This window comes from Panthera leo, chromosome C1, assembly GCF_018350215.1.
Source record: "Panthera leo isolate Ple1 chromosome C1, P.leo_Ple1_pat1.1, whole genome shotgun sequence".
Taxonomy (NCBI): domain Eukaryota; kingdom Metazoa; phylum Chordata; class Mammalia; order Carnivora; family Felidae; genus Panthera; species Panthera leo.
Window position 1 is genome coordinate 181,560,830 of NC_056686.1, and position 21,094 is coordinate 181,581,923.

The window sequence follows — 21,094 nt, forward strand, 5'->3', positions numbered from 1 at the left end:
GAACACTTCCCAAACTCATTTTTTGAGGATAACATTACCTAAAAACCAAACCAGAAAGGGACAGAACACAAGGAAAGTTACAGACCAATATCCCCAATGAATACAGATGTAAAATTCTTCAACAAAATATTAGCAAACCAAATTCAACAATACATCAAAAGAATCATATACCATGATCAAGGGGAATTTATTCCAGCAATGCAAGAATGGTTCAAAATCTGAAATCAATCAGTGTGATAAATCACATTAACAAAATGAAGGATAAAACTGTATGATCATTTCAATAGATGCAGAAAATGCATTTGACAAAATTCAACACCTATTTATGATAAAAACTCTCAATGAAGTGAGTATGGATGGAATGTACTTCAGCATAAAAAGGCCATATATGACAAGCCCACACCTAACATTAGACTCAAGACAGAAAAGCTGAAAACTTTTCCCTTAAGATCAGGAAGAAGACAAGGATGCCCATTCTCACCACTTTTATTCAACATAGTATTGGAAATCCTAGCCAGAGTAGTTAGGCGGGGGGTGGGGTGAGGGAGGGGCGGGGGGGGGGACAGGGGGGTAAGCATCCAAATTGGAAAGAAAGAAGTAAAACTATCATTATTTGCATATTTCATAATTATATATATAGAAACTCCTAAAGACTTCATTAAAAAACTGTTAGAATTAATAAATAGATTGAGTAAAGTTGCAGGGTACAAAATCAATATATAGAAATATATTGCATTTTTATACACTAAGAACAAATTATCAAAAAGAGAAAATAAGAAAATAATCTTATTTACAATTGCATGAAAAAGAAAAAAATACCTAGGAATAAATTTAACCAAGGATATGAAATATTTGTACATTGAAAATTATAAGACATTGGTGAAAGAAGTTGAAGAAGGCACAAATAAATGGAAAGATATGCCATGCTCATGGATCAGAAAAATTAATACTGCAAAAATTCCCATATTACCCAAAGCAATCTACAGATTCAATGCGATCCCTATCAGAATTCCAATGTCATTTTTTCACAGAAATAGAACAAACAACTCTAAAATCTGGAACCACAAAAGATCCCAAGTAAACAAAGCAATCTTAAGAAAGAACAAAGCTGAAATGAGTCACACTCCCTAATTTCAAACTCTATTATCTATTCCAAAGCTATAGTAATCCAAACAGTATAGTATTGGCATAGAAAGAGACACATGGATCAACAGACTAGAATAGAGAGCCCAGAAATAAATCAAAGTATACATGATCAATTCGTGACAAAGGAGGCAAGAATACAAAATGGGGAAAGAATAATTTCTTCAATAAATGTGATTAGGAAAACTGGACAACCACATGCAAAAGAATGAAACTGAACTACTATCCTACACCATTCCCAAAAATTAACTGAAAATGGGTTAAATACTTGAATGTAAATATCAGAAACCATAAAATTCCTAGAAAACCACATAGATGATAAGTTTCCTGACATCATTCTTGGTGATATGTTTTTGGAATTGATTTCAGAGGTAATGGCAGCAAAGGCGTGTGTGCGTGCGTGTGCGCACACACACACACACACACACAAATGACACTACATCAAACTAAAAAGCTTCTGCACATCAAAGAAAATTATCCATGAAATAAAAAGGCAACCTACTGAATGGGAGAACATATTTGCAAATCATATATCCAATAAGGGGTAATATCCAAAATAGATACAGAACTCAAGGCTCAATAACAAAAACAAAAACAATCTGATTTAAAAATGGGCAGAGGATCTAAATAGACATTTTTTTCCCAAAGAAGACATACAGATGACCAACATGCACATGAAAAGTAATTCAACATCACTAATCATCAGGGAAATACAAATCAAACCAATAATGCAAAATCATTTCACTAGACAAAATGGCTAGTATCAAAAGACAAGAAATAACAAGTGTTGGCCAGGTTGTGGACAAAACTAGAAGCCTTGTGCACTGTTGGTAGAAATGTAAATTGGCATGACCATTGTGGAAAACAACATGAAGATTCCTCAAAAATTAAAAATAGAAGTACCAGATGAACCAGCAATTCCACTTCTGAGTATCTATCCAAAGAAAACAAAAACACTAATTCAAAAAGATATACATATCCCCATGTTTACTGTTACCATTATTTACAGCTGCCAAATATGGAAACAATCTACATGTCCATTGATAGATGGATGGATGGGGAAGATGTAGTATATATACAAGGGAAACAATAAAAGAACAACAATTTATAAGTCAGAAGCATTGCATATTGAATCTGTTCTTACTTCTGGCTTCTCAACTCTACAAAGTCTTAGAAATGCTCAAAAAACACTTAATTGTAATCTACCTTAATTTTTATGAAGATCATACTCATATTCTCTCCCTTCCAAAATATCAATCTCTTCTCAGCTCTTGGCTCCCTCCCTAGTATTTATCCAATTATTAGTAATAAACATGCTATTATTTTCTTTGCATTATATCCCAACAGTGCTCTTAGCAGTAGGAGAAATGAAAAAGCTGATTGATACAGTTTATCATAAGTAAAAAAATAGTCATGCTAATGTTTTCCATCACTTGGTCTTTTGAAAGAAGGAGTGATCCCAAATATTTCATGACATCTGTATTAGTCACAAAATAAGTTAAAGAAGGTCTTTTTTTTTAAACTGCTATGATCAGAGACCTAAAATCATGAGGAGACAAAACAGGAATCTATGGTGCTTGGGCTAGAGTTCTGGAAACAGCTGGTCAGTTAGCAGATGTGGATAAATACAATATCCTCAACACTTTAGGTATAAAATATTAGCCAAAGGGTACTTTACATGTTAGGAGTGGTGGTATTTAGCTGTAGGAAATATATTAGGAGAGCCAGTGATATGGTGGGATGGCTTGTACCAGCTCATGAGAGCTGACTGTGAGATTTTAGGGGAATATGCTGGCAGCCTGAAATTGGTTATTTACCCCACAGAAAATGGCAAATTCTACACATCAGCCTTCCTCCACAATTCCCCTGGAGAGCTGGGTTTTAAACATTTAGCAGCACATCACTATAGAAGACTGAGGATGGAATTGTCCAAATCAGCCCATTTTAGGTGGAGCAGAAAGTCACTGCCATAAAATTTTAAAAATAGCATATTGTATTTTATAAAAAATATCCAGTGCAAGTCATGAAGATAACTGTTTAAAAATAAAAGACAAAGGCCATCTCCATACTTGGAAAATTCCTTCAAGACTCCATGAGTCTAGCATTTTACTCAGAAATACACTCATGAAACTAATTTCTGCTCTATTCTCTCATTCAAAACGGTACACTGTCCCAGAAATATTCTTTCCCATTACCTCCTATGTGTGTTTATGTGACTTATTATTATTTAATCTAACACCTTTTTACCCCCTTAAAAATCAGCAAGAGATCATTAAAAAACCACAATGCGATTTACAAATTTAGAATTTCATTCCATCTCCACCTGGATTGCTGTATAACTTCAGGTTATTAAACCAGGTAACCACCACAAAGAGGTATTACTTCAAAGCAATTAGACATGTGCCACAAAAAGAAGAAATGTAGTCATCAAACTAACAAAAAGCATATTTCTCAAAGTGTAGAACTTATCCTGTTAAGGTATTTTAGGAATTCACTTGAGACTTCCAAATATTAAGTTGCATTTTACTCATTGAGATGAGCCTGACCCCATAAATTGTGGCTATCAGCTTCCTGCGGGATACAACCAAAACCTATGCCATCACGGGGGCAACTTCTGCAGCCACAGAGGCTATTATACTCTGGTAAAATGAGAAGTAGGCTCAAACTGTGGTAACTTTCACTGTACAAATATTTGTTCTCTTCTAAAAACTATCCTCATAACCATAACTTCTACTTGCCATGGTCATCTAAGTTGGTTATTTGGACCATTCTGCTACTCAAACCCCCAATCTGACATCCAAAGTCACAAAGCTCTAGAGTTACCAAGCTTGGGTATAGAAATGGATGTCAAGTTTAGCTGGGAGATATAGCATATGATTTTTGTAGGAAAAAAAAAAACACAAGAAAATATGGGAAAAGACATTTCACCTTAAATAAAAAGATGGTTAGCATTTTAGATTTTTATTTAAAAAAATGAAGTTTATGATATGTTATTCTTAAAGTTTCAAGTTTCTTAGTATTTCAATTTAAGCCCATGTAGAATAATCTCGGTAAAACATTTTGTGTTATACTGTTTGCGAGTACAAAGCCAAAAGGGAGGGGGGAAAAAATTATTCCATATTTAACATCTGGAAGGGGAATCAAAAAATAACTTTCTTTTCTAAAAATTGAACCAAATGATAATCCCATTGTGTGAACTTAAGAAATAATAAGCAGGATACCTGGGGTGGCTTAGTCAATTGAGCATTTGACTCTTGATTTCAGCTCAAGCCATGATCTCGAGGTTTGTGAGATTGAGCCCCCCATCAGAGTCTGTGCTAACAGTGCAGAACCTGCTTGGGATTCTCCACCACCCCCTTGTCCCTCCCCCACTCACATGTTCTCTTTCTCAAGATAAATAAACGAACATTAGAAAAAAGAAATAATAAGCTTTATGGTATTTTTCTAATTATCAATGCCATTTTGCCTTTTTCTCTTTGTTATCCTTAACCCTCTGCAATAGATATTCCACTGATAATACTCCCCTGACATGGGTCTGTGATGGTTCACTCTATATGTCAATTTTACTGGGCCACCAGTACCCAGACCTTTGGCCAAACACTTCAGGATGTGTCTGTGAGTGTGTTTCTTGATGAGATTAACATCTGAATCAGCTGACAGAGTTAAGCATATTGCCTTCCCTAATGTGGGCACACCTAATTCAATCAACTGAAGAACTCAAATAGGACAAAAGGCTGAGAAGAGGTAAATCCATCTGCCTAACTGAATTGGGATATTGGTGTTTTCTGGCTTTAAGACTCAGACTGAAACATAGGCTTTTTTTTGGGTCTCAAGCCTGTCAGGTTTTGGATTAGAACTTACACCATTAGCTCGTGTGTGTGTGTGTGTGTGTGTGTGTGTGTGTGTGTGTGAAAGAGAGAGACACAGAGAGAGACACAAAGAGACACAGAGAGAAATCAACCAGAATGACCACAATAGCCATGGTAGAGAAAGAGATGGTTCTGGGTTGTTTTAAGATAGGAGAAAACATCTGAAGACAGACTACCCTGGAGTGGTCATGAACAACAAAGACAACAAAAAACAATAGCAAAAGGAACCCTACTTTGAAAAAACCATTCTGTTGGACCATCATGGGTACAGAAAATCAGCAGTACATTAAGAGGAAGAATGGGACACTATACTAATCCTACATCATTTTCTTTATAAAACCATTGTATATTTCCTATTAGAAAAAGGATTTGGCCATTAATAACATATCTTTATCATTTTCATGAAATTCTAAACTGATGAAACTCTCATTTATTTCCAGTCCCAGGAGCTGGAAAGGATAGGTTACTAATCCTCACTTTAGAGAAAACTGAGGTTCAAAGAGGTCAGATAGTGATGGATCCAGAAATTCTGACCCCATTGCAGCACAATTTTCTCAAATCCATCAAATTAACAATGGGAAGAAAGAAAGAGAGAGAGAGAGAGAGAGAGAAGGAAAGAAAGAAAGAGAGTAAGTTAGTTAGTTCCTAGGTTAAATACATTTGGTTTTTCTTATTAAAGCGCATATTTGTCTTCCAAATATATTATCCCCATGAGCACATACTAATGATCAAACCCAGCCAAGAATCAGAAGCATTTTAAACAAGTCACATTTTAATACTATTGATGCATATTTCTTGCAAAAATATAAAACATTTATATTGATACTGTATCCAGATCCCAAATTACCCTTAGTTTTTACACTGAGAGTGTATAAAAATTTAAGAATTATTACAATAAAAAGCAAGCAGAATTTTTTTTATATATTGGCTTGCTTTCTTTGTTTATGTTTCATTTTAAAATGAGGCAAGTCAAAATGTGTTATATATGTTAGGTGAAAATCCTAGGCCTTAGATCCAACACATAAACACAGATGTTGATCAGAGTTTCATAAGGATGATCTTGCATAAAACTTGGCTCAGTTCCAGTCCCACCATTACAGAATCAAAATAATTAGGAAAATCAAGTAATGGAAGAAAATACTGATTAAAACACAACACACAGTAGAATTTTGAACAAGAAACCTGGAATTAAAAGCAGAAACAAAAGCATTACATATTTCATGGCAAATCTAGTTTTTGAACCATATCATCTCAACTTCAAATCTAAAGAATCAAGGATTTATAGGTCCCACTGCACTTCCAACTGAAGGAAACCACCTATCCACTTTATAGTTTTATAGATTTGCCTATTCTGCTCATTTCATATAAATGGAATCATATAATATGTGATCTTTTGTGACAGTTTCTTTCACTTAGCAAACATTTTCAAAGCTTATCCATGTTGTATCAGTCATTCATTACTTTGTATTGTCAAATAATATTCCATTGTATGAATCTACCACATGTATTTACCCATTTATCAGTTGATGGGCATTTGGGTTGTTTCCACACTTTGGCTGTTACAAATAATGCTACTACGAAATATCTGTGTACAAGTTTTATAGAAGAAAGTGTATTTTCATTTTTCTTGGGTATATACATGGTTGTGGAATTTCTGGATCATCTAGCAACTCTTTGCACAACATTTTTTTAGTAACCGTCAAATTGTTTCCAAAATGGCTGTATTGTTGTACAGTCCCACCAGCAGCATATGAGTATCCAGATTCCACATTCTTGCCAACATTTATTATTTTTGAGATTTTTTTTTTGATGGCCTATCAAGTGGGTCTGTAGTGGTGTCTCACTATAGTTCTGTCACTTTCCTAATAACTAATGATATCAATGGGAAAGAATAGTCTTTTCAATAAATGATGCTAGGACCTAGATGTTCACAGGCAAAAAATTAAATTGAACCCTTGACCTCACACCATATAAAAAGTTAACTCAGAGTGGATCCTAGATCTAAATGTAAGAGCTAAAACTATAAAACTCTTAGAAAAAACACAGGAGTAAATTTTTATGATCTTGGGTTAGGTAATGTTTTCTTAGATACAACACCAAAAGCATGAGCAACAACAACAAAAAATACAAATAAACTGGACTACATCAAAATCTAAAATGTTGTGTTGTAAATAATACCATCAAGACAGTCAAAAGACAACTCAAAGAACAAAAGAAAGTATTTGCAAAGCATATATCTGATAAGGGACTAGTATTCAGAATATACTGTTCAAAGAACTCTTACAATTCAATAATACAAAGATACATAATCCAATTACAAATGGGCAAAGAATTTGAACATAAATTTTTCCAAAGAAGATATACAAATGACCAATAAGCACATGAAAAATGTGTATGTAGAGATGAAGAAACTCAGATCCAGTTAATATAAATGACATACTTCAAGTAAGTCAGGTGGTTAGTGGCCAGTAAGGTCTAATCTTTTATAGAAAAACTGCTAACGGCCTTGAATACAGAACGACCTGGGTTTGTATCTAAGAGTTTACTTACACACCTAATCTCTTTGAGCCTTAGTTCCTTCATGTATAGCAAAACCTATTCCATAGGGTTATTGTGAAAGTTTAATGAGCTAATATAATATCCCTAACATAGAGCCTTGCATCTAATAAGCTATTATTATTATTATATTTCATTATCCTAAGTACCCCTAGCATAAGAAATCAATGGTATTTAAGTATGAAGCCACGTATATGTCTCTGGTGGTGTATCCTCTGCTAGAATACCTGTGATCTCATCAGGGCATCCATCTATGTCTCAGCCTTGAAGCGTACTGGCAACCCCAGCATTTGGCCTGGAACCCTCAATAAAGGATCTCTCATTTCCAAAGACAATCCGTTCCAGTAGAGAACAGTGGTTAAGTCACATTGCTAGTGTTTGACTCCTGGATTCCTCACTTGCTTGCTAAAATTATACACATTATTTACCATCCCTAAATTTCACACAATGTGGATAATAATAATAATAATCACAGCCACCTCATAAATTGCCATGAAGTGCAAATAAGATCATCCATAGGAGAGTACCTAGTACAGTGCCTGGCATGTGGCATGAGTTTAATAACTGCAGGTATCATTGTCATCATCAGTATCACTGTCATCATTATCACTATCATCATTATCTCACCTGGCAAGCCTGATTTTGTTCTTATTCTTTAATTAATAGTTAATTAAACAGTATTTTATTTCTATTCTTTTTTGTGAGTCAAGGACATGATTCATCCTTGAACTTCCAAAAAGAGGATACCAGATCAAGAATCCTGTGAAATTTCACCCAATTTAAATCCTTGGCTTCAAGTAATTAGAAAAAAGTCTCCCCAACTTGAAGACTGTTAACGTGCAGTACGAGCATAATCACCACCTTATTTAAACAATATTGTGAAAGATCCAAGGCAACATGGGCATTAAGAGAGGTCGAATGGAGCAAATCTAGGAGCTATTTCTGGTGAAAGCACAGAAAGAGGAGGAAGTGGGGAGGGAGTCTTCATCTGTCCAAAGCAGAAATTACTATAAACTGGGGAACTACAGGTGACAAGTTTCATACATCAAACTTGTTTGAGAACCTTCCATGTAAAAGGCACTGAGGTGGAAGAGAGGGTAATTAAAAAATAAATACAAGAACCCCCCAGAAAGGGATCATCTGCTTGGGGAGATAAAACATGTTAATGGCTATAGCATGAGACAGATGCAGATAGATGTCATGAAAACAATACAAGGGAAATTATGTGAGGATACAAGAAAGGACTGATCACTTACGCCCAGATTGCAAAGAGCAGCTCACACTATATGCTGTCCTTCAATGATGCATCTGAAAGTCCCCACCTCCTCGATGGTGGTAGGAAATCCTGTGGTACCTTCTACTACCTTTATTATGATTGTGAGAATACATCCATTCTCCCTGCTCACTGGTGAAAGGCAGAATAAGAGCACAGACTCAGGAGCTGAACTGTCTGTGTTCAAATTGCATATTAATTGTGGGACCTTGGTCAGTTCACTTGACCATGCTCTGCCTTAGTTTCCACATTCTTTAAAATGTGGATAAAAACAGCAGCTATCTACAAGGCTGCTGTGAGCATGAAAGGAACTAATATAAGTGCTTACACCAGTGTGTAGCACACAGTCAAAGCTCCGTACTGCCTAATGCTACACTGCTGGCTTTCATCACTGCCATCACAGGGGCATGCACATATGAGGCATTCAGAAGGATGTGAATATGTGCTGAATGACTATAAACGAAAACACAAAAAGAAAATGTGGCAACTGAGAAGAGAAGATGGAGCCAGGTTTTGTAAGTCTGAAGAGCTAACTTTGAAAACACTCTGCTTGAGAAGCATTTCCTTTCATGTAGAGGAGGACTTGGATATCCTGTTCCATGTCAATTCTAAAAACCAGTAGTCACTGTGGGAAAATAACTTTGTAGTATTTAATAGTGTTTTATATTAAGTGGGAAAAAGTTTACTCCCTTTAAATGTTCTGGGAGCAAAGCAATTCATTAAAAAGGGGGACTAGAGTGTATTATGCTAAGCAAAACACGTCAGTCAGAGAAAGAAAAATACCATATGATTTCACTCACACGTGGAATTTAAGAAACAGAACAAATGAACATAGGGGAAGGGAAGGAAAAATAAAACAAGATAAAAATAGAGAGGGAGGCAAACCATGAGAGACTCTTAATGATAGAGAATAAACTGAGGGCTGCTGGAGGGGAGGTAGGTAGGGGGATGGGCTAAATGGGTGGTGGACATTAAGGAGGGGGGCACTTGTAGGGATGAGCACTGGGTGTTGTATGTAAGTGATGAATCACTAAATTCCATTCATGAAACCAATACTACACTATATGCAGTGTAGCATTTAATAAAATCTTGGGAGAAAAAAAAGGGGGGTGAGCTAAAATTTCAGGGCTAGAAAAAGTCCTATTAACTGCCTTGGAGGATAAGAGCTATGATATCTAAAATGCAGCCAAATGCAGTGCAGCCCTCTACAGACCTAGCACAAACATCTTCCAAATGTTCGTTCAAATTATTTCAGACAACTGGAAGCCAGTCATTTGTAAAGGAAGGTGGGAGGAATCACAGGGAGATATACCTGCTTCGGTTAAGGTGTCCAACTTAACTAAAAATTAAAGTCCTACTGCACAAAGCATAGATCAGGCTAATGTGATAAGCTTTCAGGCCTGTTTGATAATCCATTTTGTCCACAAGGCAATATAGAAGGGGTCTTTCTATATTTTTCATGCCAAGCAGCGTTCAAATGCAAAGCCACCAGTAGACTGCAAGATCAACTATCTACCAGCCCACACTCAAGGTTCTTTACAATTCCTGCAACTTTAGGTTGAAATTCCCAAATAAGTCCAAAACCTTCAGGGAATAAAATACATAGTTGCATTACCCACATAGCTGAGATAATGTTTACCTGTGTTTAACTATGGAAACTTTTATAAAGACTATGAGACAGAACTTGTTCTTAAGAATACATCGTAACTCTTCTTAAATAGTGTCCTAAATGTAATTTAAAACTTTTCTCAAGGTCCAGGGATTATTAATAAGCAGCTGTCTCCTGAAGTGTGTCTGGCAAGTTATGACTGGCAGGAAAGGAGGGCCCCACTATGTATACAAAAGTTCCTGATCTCCTTTAGTGAAGGATACAAAAATGACTTAGCAAGTTAAGTCTCTAGACAGAGCAGAAATATATGGCAGCATTATCTCAACTTGGGCTTTCCCTGGACCCATGGCTCTCTAATGAGTGTAACTCCTCATGACACAGGGGACATCTTGTCTGAGTTGAGAACAGATCTGAATTCCTGATATGGTACTTCTCTTTTATACCCAGGTATAATACCATCAGTATTTTCCTAAGTCTTTACTTGGACAACCTATGCTCTTCCATTCAGTAGAATGTTTACCAACATTGGGCTCTCAGGCTGCTGAACCAAACTTAGCACCAGCAATGTGCCATCTTCTCTGGGAGGAGAGAGTACAGGAAATGCCAGGTGGCCCTGCTTCCAGCTTCCTAGTGTCCTGGAAAGGCTTCCCTGCCAGGGACATAATCACAAATCCATTCTCTTTCATCTATTCTAAATTTCATGCTTGAGACTTCTAATCTTCTCTTGGCTGGGAATAATAGGTTTATTTTTAAAATTTCTAGAAATCAAGTCAATAGTTTCAATGAGAGTCTGAGGGCTCCTCCCATGCATTAAAATACATGCCTTTTGTAACATCTATTTGGACTGGTTATAGGTTCTCAGATAAGCTAGCTGGAAGCTGAGTTCAAGTGAATAAGATGCTACTGTGTTATTATTGCTAGGGTACCTTGAGGGAGGATGGCATTTATTGAGTACCTTAAACATTTCATTTGCTTTGAATGCTCTTTTCCTTATATGGTTTACTCCTCGCTTCATTTGGATCTCTGTTCACATATAGCCTTACCTGTGAGGCATTCCCTGGCCACCCTGTATAAAATAATTCCCCACTCCTGTCTTTCTCTAGACTCCATCCCCCTGTTTTTTTTTTTAATCACAGCATTAATCGATACTTGGCATGCTATTTGTTTATTTCTGTCTCTTTCCATGAGAATGGCAATCCTATGAAATAGCTGGCTTACCTGTTTTGCATTGGTGCTCTATAAACATTTGCTGAATGAATGAGAGAAGCATGGTTAAATACTTTAAAGATCATGTCATTTTAATCCTCTCCATCCTTCAAGTCATGTATTTCAAGTCTTTTTACATACAGAGAAACTGAGGCTAGTTAATACATGGAGAGCATATGCAGTTAAGAGCACGAACCCTTGCACCAGACTGCCTGGGTTAGAGCACAGTTTGGTCACTTGCCCTCTCTGACATTGGGCAAGTCACCAAACCATTCTGGACCTGAGGCTTCTAATCTGTAAGTGGCAATAATAGTAACCATTGCCTTATGAAATTGTTGTGAGGAGCTTAAATATATCTTAAACAGCTCATGGCTCATAGCAGGTACTAAACCAGAGTTAAATAAATACAATCTTAGCTGAGAAACACCTTATAAAAATTACTAACGTTCTCATTCTGCTTCTTACTCATAACAACTTCCTGATCATAGCCCAGGTTTCTGGTTCATCTATCTATAAAGAGAGTGCAGATGTGGTTACTCTGGCCTGTGTGACACAATTATGCATTTCTCATCATAAATGAATTACTCCGTGAGTGCTGTTTCATATAACAAAATCAGGGTTCTGAACCAACATCACTGAGGTCACAAGACACACCTTGTATAGTTATTTACTGACCTCCTAGCCACCTTCCACAAACAACACCCCAACTTTTAAATAAACTATCCAGCACACAAGCTGTACAACTGAGAAAGAAGTGTCACTGCCTAAGAAATCTTTTCTCTGATCAGCAGAAAATGGTGACTACAGGTAGAAGAATATCCAGGCAAAAGGGAGTATTTTGCCAAACAAATGACCCCACACCTGTCTGCTCCACACACTGTTCCAGAACAGCATATCGCTGCTTGTAGTAACAACCTGTAGTCCAGGTTTCACTGGAACCTGGACGGGGAAGGTTTCACCTCTCAAAAGCTCTCAGCCCTCCCTCAATGGCAGAGCCACTGCCAAAGCCACAAGCAGCCCGCGGTCACTCGGCAGCTTCCACGCGGCAACTCCCCCATGTTACCTTGCCCTGATGATCGTGTTTCATTTCCCAGCCCCTTGGCAGCTCCAGCTGTTTGTTGGCGAACATATTGAGGAATCCCACAAGATCTCGGTTATGCTGGTAGCGTTCAAAGTGGTGGGTGTCCCGCCGGACTTTGGTGATCATGTGCTTCAAACACGTATTGTTTGTAAACATGCGGTAGGCACTCTGGAGGAAAGAATGGAGAGCCCATGTTAACCGGCCTGGGACCCACAAAAGGAACACACATGGTCCTCGAGGGCACATTTAGTCTTCCAGTGGGCATATCAGCTTCAACGTAACTCTGGACCCGCACATGGAAGCAGCAGGCTGAGAACAATATTTTGATGAAAATAAAATAGGAAGACTACAGAAAGTAAGGTATCTTCACTGATGAGGTCTCATTTTCTAAAGAACAAGAATGCTGTGGAGTCTCATTCTACAGGGGATGTTAGATCCTAAAGTTGGTCTTAGAAAAAAAGCACACAAAGTCACATCATGTCAGACACAAATATACCACCTCACAGGGACCCCCCAACATAGCCAGTTTTTTGCTCTAGCACTGGAAGAGATCACTGGTCTTTGGGTGAGCACCAGACGAAGCAGTTGGCATGCACTTAGCAGCCAAGTTGTATGGAAAAATGCTTGGCCACATATTTGAATATTAGGAGTCCATGTAAAGGCCTGAGTTGAGTTGCAATCACTGAGACTCAAATCCAACTGAGACCAGAAAAGATCAAAGTTTTTCATCTTACACCTTCTTTGAGGCAAAATCTCAGAGAATAGAATGGCAGGCTGAACTGCCTGGGCTGTATACATATTTTTTTTTCGTTCTCTATTTTTTCTGGGTGTGTGTGTGTGTGTGTGTGTGTGTACACATATATACATATATGGCTGAATTTATACAGTTGAAATGCATGTTTAATAAACTCCACCACACAAAAAAAGTGATTGTCTTGTGAAAAATGCTGTATTCTTCATCTCTATGATACTTAAACAAGATTCCAAAAATTGACCATAAACCATGGCTATCAACATATAAGTCGACAAAGATTCATCACATAATATCATGTGCCAAGAAGTAGAAAAGGAGTAACTGTATGGAGCTATTTCCTTGAATTATCTGACAGAAGATGATATTCATGAAATTACAAGGTGGTGAATGACCTACTCTGAAATTCTATTCTTCTCAGATAGATTCAAAGGATTCTTCTTACCTTCAGCTTCCCAGGCCACTAGATTGAGTCTGGAGGCCTTCAGGCTTTACTTCATAGGTTCTGTTATTTATTTCATACACTAAGGTAGATCAAAACAAACCCCAAAGAAACCAGAATCTCTGGAAATAATTTCATTTTAATAAACATTTACTACCTTTTCTATGCCCAGTACTGTGATTGTTATTGAAGATAAAAGATGAATGACAATGAGGTCAGTTAATATTGTTCTTGTCTGTCCAGGATCCCTCAAGATGTGTCATGTTCTGGTCAAAGCATTTTTGATGATGTGCATCCTTCTAGAGCTTTCTTATGTTTGGTACTTATCATAGAAGCTAGTGATGTTTGAAATGGAGGTTGCTCCCCAGCCCGGGCCCCTCAATCCCTGAATGACTACAGGGATCACAGAACCTTGATGACCCAATTGGGAATGACAAACAAACCTTTGTCCCCTTAAGCCACTGAGATTTGTTGGTTGCTATTATTGACATATAGCTTAAACTACATAAAATAACTTTTATATAGTTTTTCTGATTGACTCACCATCATGATATACTTTTTACTAAAATATTTTTTTTCCTATCAAAACAAATGGAAGAAAGGAAGGAAGAGAGGGAGGGAAGAGAGGGAGGGAAGGAAGGAGGGAGGGAGGGAGGGAGGAAGAAAGGGAAGAAGGAAGGAAGGAAAGAAGGAAGGAAGGAAAGAAGGGAGGAAAGAAGGAAAGATGGAAGGCAGCGACAGAGGGAGACGGACCACACTGAACCATCCTCAAATATTAGTGCACTAACTCCTTGGTACACCTGAGTATAAAATACTTTGAGGTTGTATTTCAACCTGATAATCTAAATGAGAGGAGGCTTTGATGGCTGTGAGAAATTGTGAGGCTCAGAGCACAGAACACTGCCAACGCAGGCAAGTCTACACAGAGGCTATGGGCAATTAGAGAGCATGAGAGAATAAGAAAGTGATACCATGAAAGCGGAGAAAGAGACTAATAAAAGAAGTTGGAGGTTGTCAGAGACAAACATTAGCTAACTAATAGTTTAGCCCGTGGCTGACCCTGTCTCGGTGTTTTATGCACAATCAGCAAGGCATCTGTTTTCTGCATTTGGCTTCTTGCTGCAGATGTATTTTCACGGAAGCCATTGCAAGCTTAGAGGCCTGAGACCATACTAGCTTGAGTGGTGGTCGGCAATGAGCTTTCAAGTCATACATCCTAATCAGTCTCTTTGGGGACAAATTATCATGGGATAATTCTGCCAGATAAATCGTTACATTACCTGTTGTTCTAAATAGGTATATCTCTTGGTCCCCCTCATTTCTTCCTCCCCTCTCTAATGTAAGTAAATAGGCCACATCCCGACTCTATCTAGAGCACCAGACCTGCTCCTCATTCTGCTGAAGAAAAGGAGAACTTCATTAGGGCAAGAAGTAGCGATTAGGTGAAAGAACCTCCTTCCCAAGCTGGAAGTAATTCCAAGGGCCACACAGCTCTTTCAGTTCAGGAGTCTTATGGCTGATCGTATAATTAATTATGTGTTTTCATTTTCCTCCTCTCCTCTCAGTAAGACATACAATATAGGGCCAAGTTCAAGTGATCTGCTAAAAAAGCATCTATGAAAGTAAAATAAGTGCAAGAAAGATTTATTGGAAACTAGCAAACAATCTTTGGAACCATAGCTTTTTCAAGTCTGAATAACATGCGCAAGACTGTAAGTGTCTATATAAAACCCTTAAGGCAAATAGGAACATCCCTCCATAATGCTACATTTTTATAAAGAAACTATACACACACACACACACACACACACATATACATGTGTAAATTTATTTATATATGTATTTATGTATATATACATGTGACATATATTTATACACATGTTATGTGTGTTTATATGTTTATATACATGTTTATTATATTTTTAATACATATTTCATTTTTAACATATACACTATTTTTTAATATATAGTTATACATATATAAGTAAATATATTTCAGAAAGAATAATTATACTCCATTTTATACAGAATTACACTGAAGATTCTAGCCACAGCCCTGTCACTCATGGACAGAGACAAAGAAAATCATTTAATCTCTGCCTCAGAGATTACATCTTTGCTCAACTGTAAAATGATTAATAATAACTACCTTGCTTTCTTCACAGGCATGTGAGGTTCAAATCCAATGAAACAAAGGATGTAAAACTGCTTTGAAGAGGTAAAAAATCACTATAAAAATACAGAGTAGAAGTAACTAAAGGAATATATAAGGGATTGTACCTATCATACGTATGTTATAACAGATGAATGATAGCAGTAAAATTGTTTTCTACTTTTGAGGTCTTTGAAGATCCTGGGCCAGCATCCCATTTTCTATTAACTAAAGAAGGTTTTCATAACCTTTCATTAATTATGTCATAAGCCCGGTGTTAAACCCCAAGGATACACACATGGGGATGAGCACAGCCCCATGATTCAAAAGGATGGTAAGGAACATTATAGGGAAAGGTGGGAGGAAGAGGTTCCCTTGAGGCAGAAAGGAGAGTTTGGAAATCGAAGGCCACAGTAGCAGTGAAAATACTGAAACACAGATAAAACTAGCAGAGCTAAGTATAAGAGGGGTCCCAAGACTTGAGAAACACTAAACAGGTGGGATTAGATTAAAAGAGTTTAGTCTTCCTGGAAGTGGACAACAAGAAAGCTGTGGGTTAAGAGAAAAGAGGCATTTCATTCTCCCTCTGTGGTTCGGTGTTTCTGGCTGAGTGAGGATCTTTCCGGTGTTTGGGCTGTTGTTTTGTTTTGGTCTTATAGAAAAAGATGGTAATGTGTAGAATGCAAAGAACGATCTCCTCTGGGAAGCTGCTGCATGTGGAGTCACGAGTAGCAAGGCGAGTTGGCAACTGCTAATAGTAGATGAAGCCCCTTTACATGATCTCTAAAGGATGCACTGTTTTCCTTTCATGTGATTTAAAAGGTCCTCTTCAATTATTGCTTCTCTATTCCAAAATTCCTTTCTTAACCTTATTCTTGGTTGCTTCTTGTTTCCCATGCAAGAAATGAACATCCAATGGCTGCGTGAATGATGAACTGAACTTATTTAGTGGAATTTTGTTAAAATAACATTCCTCAGAGCTTAATGTGTTTTGTTTAGTTAAGTGTGTTAAGGTATTAGAAGTGAAAAATATTGAGAGGAGTTGAGGGGAATGTTATTGCCATTTGGTGACAGAATAAGAACATTATATATAAATATTCATTTCTTATCAACCAACCACAATGCAGATAATAGTCAATCCTTTTTTTCTTTTTCTGGCAGGTTTCTTTCTTTCTTTAGTGTTATGGTGAACATATGTCTGGGATTACCTGGCCCAGTCTTGATTTCATCTAATTTGGTTCTTTTCAATAACACAGGCAAGTATATTAACTCTAAATAAAATCTATCTTTCCTATTTTGTAAATCCTTCATCAAGAATAGGTACTCTGAATCCACACTTGAAAAATATCATCACTGCATCTATAGCAAATGTCTCTCATATTCACAAGGGAACAGATGTGAGCATTCATATACCTTATTCACTAAACAAACTTTACTATGAATAAAATCAAGTAACATTGTTTCCATAAGATGTATGCTGGGATATGGAAATAGTTCTCATACATAGTCTGTCTCCACTTTAATCATAAGGGATCTTACATTGTTTTCATCTAGCTAAAGAGTAAAACGGAGGGAAAATTTAACTTATTTGGCAAAACTAACTGTAAACTATCAACTCATGTATTTTGCAATAGCAGGAATTCCTGACTTGTAAGAATATATTTATGTATTTTTGAATATTTTTTTTCTCCATTAACTACCAAGAAGTTTAATTTTTTTAATGTTTATTATTAATTCTTGAGAGAGTTAGAGAGACAGAGCATGAGTGGGGAGGGGCAGAGAGAAAGGGAGACACAGAATCTGAAGCAGGCTCCAGGCTCCGAGCTGTCAGTACAGGGCCCAATGTGAGGCTCAAACTCGTGAACAATGAGACATGACCTGAGCCGGAGTCGGATGCTCAACCGACTGAGTCACCCAGGCGCCCCTAACTACCAAGAAGTTTAAATGGTAGAGTTAATGTATTTCTACAGCTTACTAAAAGGAGAATAATAATTTTTGGCGTGTATGTTGGAAACATTATTCAGTTACATATAAGGAAACGTATTTACATCTGACATTAATTAGACAAACACAGGCATGCCAACTATAAAAGACATGACACTAATAACTAAATCTTGAGTTATCAGAGTTAGTTTATGAATACAATATTGGAAGAAATCTGATCACACCAGCAGAGGGCAGCAGTATATATCTTAAAGCAACCGCAATGCAAAATTTGAAAAAAAAAACAAAAAACAAAAAAACTTTGTTTCTCAAGTTTTCCTTTAGAGTTATGACAATCATATGTCTACTTAATTTCATTATTTTCAATAAAAATTAAGTAAGTTACTGCTACATGAAATCTATTTTCATGAGTATTTTTCAACATAAATTGATTATCTTCAAATCATAAAAAGAATACTCCTTTTGTATGTTGAGCATTTTCAACAATATAAACAAGGAAGCTACTGAAACAGTTATAGATAATAAACAATTCAAGCAAAAAAACACTAGATAATAAATCTTAAAATGAGGAAACCAAATAAAAGTTTGCTTTTAATTTCATCAAGTAATGCCCTTTTACAAAAAAATTTGTGTGACTTATTCCCATAAATTCATATGTTGAGATCATTAGTGAGATAAATCCTCCAACTTTAATTCCTGCCATATAAAAGTCAGGCAAATAAGACTTCCTAAACCCAACAGAATTTAAATCTTACAGAAATGCATAGACGCACAGCACAGATCATCTTTGTAGCTAATAATGAAGACAGTTCAGGTTGGAGAAAAAGAAGTTTAAATGCTTTAGAGAGAGTACTTTAAAATCAAGACTGGCTTCCCAGTGTAAAAAGTTGAAACATGCCCAAGAAAGGGGAAAGACGATGAAAACATGAAGACAAAAGAAATTAAAAAAAACTTTTAAGCTGCTGAGTATCTTCATGTTGTTAAAATAGATGAGTTGTCAGAAGTCCAGATGCGTTACTGTTGTGACAAAAGCAGAGGGGTCATTTAACGCAGTATTTTTTTATTCTAGGAATTCCCAAATTATAGGTCATAGACCAATTGCATCAGAATCACTTAAGGAACCTAAAAAACAAACAAGCAAACAAACAAATGCCTAAGGTCCACTCCAGACCTAGTGAACCAGGATCTCCAAGGTTTGGGAACTAAGAATACGCATTTATTTATAGAACTTGACCAACTTTAAAAGCTATAGCCTTTTATCACAACCCAATAACTGTGAATCCAGCCTTTACTTGAAACACAGAAGTGACGAGGAACTTGTACCCAAGAAGGCAGCCTATAAGTCAAGTTAGAACTTGGTGATTAGTGAGGTCATATTGGTAGCTTAAAATCAGCTACATTGGGAGTATTAATATTACAAAAATCAGTAAATGCAAACCAGGCCTTGATATTATTTTGAGGGCTGCCTAGCTAGGTGCAGGCAAACGATGGACCCATAGGCTGGCTGGCTGTGTCTGCAAGCAAATTTTTTTTGCAATGTAGCCACAGCCATTTGTTTACATATTGTCCTTGGCCCAAAAGCCTTTCAGCTTTCATTTGTTTTTGCTTTTGTTTTGTTTTTGTTAAAGTGTGTTGCTTTTTTCTAGATGTAAGGTCCAGACTTAAGAAACTGATGGAGAAAATAAAATGCTAATAATACAGATTAAACTTCACATTGTGCTGTTACACTGCAAGTAGCCCGCACACGTGCACACGCGTGTACACACACACACACACAAATGAAGAAATAGAAGTCCAGTATTCAAAAGCTATTATCTGGTTCAAAAAGAAGGTGCTACCGACCTCACTGACAAAGGAGTAGGAAGCTCTGCCTTGTGTCTCCCTTGCTTTACTGTTGTCCTAATGGTTAATGCAAATGAATATATTCATGTGGGAACTTGCCTGTGAACTACAATGGTAGGCTGGCTAGGGATACAAGACTTCAGCAAAAAGCAACAAAAGCATTTTGTGTATATTTTATCATTATTTTTAAATTGTGTGCTATACATCCTTCACTCAGTAAAATTTATAAGATACACACACACACACATACACACACACACACACACACACTTTTTTCCTAGAGTCAGTTGTTGAACATTTACCAGCAAACCGCTGAACACTACCATCCAATCAATTGCTCTTTCTTGTAGGCTTTCCTTTTTCTTCTCCCCATAGTCTAATGTATTAGCAAGAATGTCTGCTCTCGTTCCAGAATATGTCCCATATTCATCCACTTGTCATCATATGTACTGCTACTGTACTAGTTCAAGCTCCTTCTATATGTCCCCATAGGGTCTTTTCACTTGTCTTTCTGATATCAGTCTTGCCCTCTAAAACCCATTCTTGGTAAAGCAGCTAGCAGGAACTTTCTTTCTTCTTTTCTTTTCTTTTCTTTTTTTTTTTTTTTTACATTTATTCATTTTTGAGAGACAAAAACAAACAGAGCATGAGCTATGGAAGGGGCAGAGAGAGAGGGACACACAGAATCCGAAGCAGGCTGCAGACTCTGAGCTGTCAGCACAGAGTCCAATGCAGGGCTTGAACCCATAAACCGCGAGATCATGACCTGAGCTGCAGTCAGACGCTTAACCGACTGAGCTACCTACACAACCCTAGAAGGAACTTTCAAACCCTGAAATTATTCCCTACAGGAAATCGCTTTAGAATAAAATCCATTTAGAACAAAGTCCAAACTCTGCCAGATCATACTGAAGCCCTGCCCACCTCTCTGACCTTATTATATACCACATATATACCACTTCAAATTCTTTCAAGTCTTAGAGCCTTTCCTTTTCCTTGGCAAGGAAGGTTCTGTTGCCAGACCTTTACCCTCCTGGCTTCTTGACATTTTACAATAGCTTCAATGTGGCTCCCTCAAAGAGGTCTTCCTCTCCACCCGATCTAAAGCAGTGCCTCCAGAAGCTCATCCCCAAGTACACCCTAGCCCAGTGTACTGTACCTCATGCCACACTGCATAACTCGAATGGCCTTTTCTTGTTCACTAGTTTGTTATTTATAATCTACTC

The 21,094-nt window shown here is 37.1% G+C and overlaps 1 protein-coding gene across 8 annotated transcripts in view; it reads right to left on the reverse strand.

Annotated features, from left to right (window-relative positions):
- HECW2 (HECT, C2 and WW domain containing E3 ubiquitin protein ligase 2) overlaps positions 1-21,094 on the reverse strand; it is a 321,128-nt gene that overhangs the window by 82,068 nt on the left and 217,966 nt on the right. For all 8 annotated transcript variants that reach the window (XM_042949536.1, XM_042949537.1, XM_042949535.1 and 5 more), the window contains one exon: positions 12,720-12,905. In XM_042949536.1, coding sequence (XP_042805470.1) covers positions 12,720-12,905 — 186 coding nt within the window. The remainder of the gene's footprint in view (positions 1-12,719; positions 12,906-21,094) is intronic.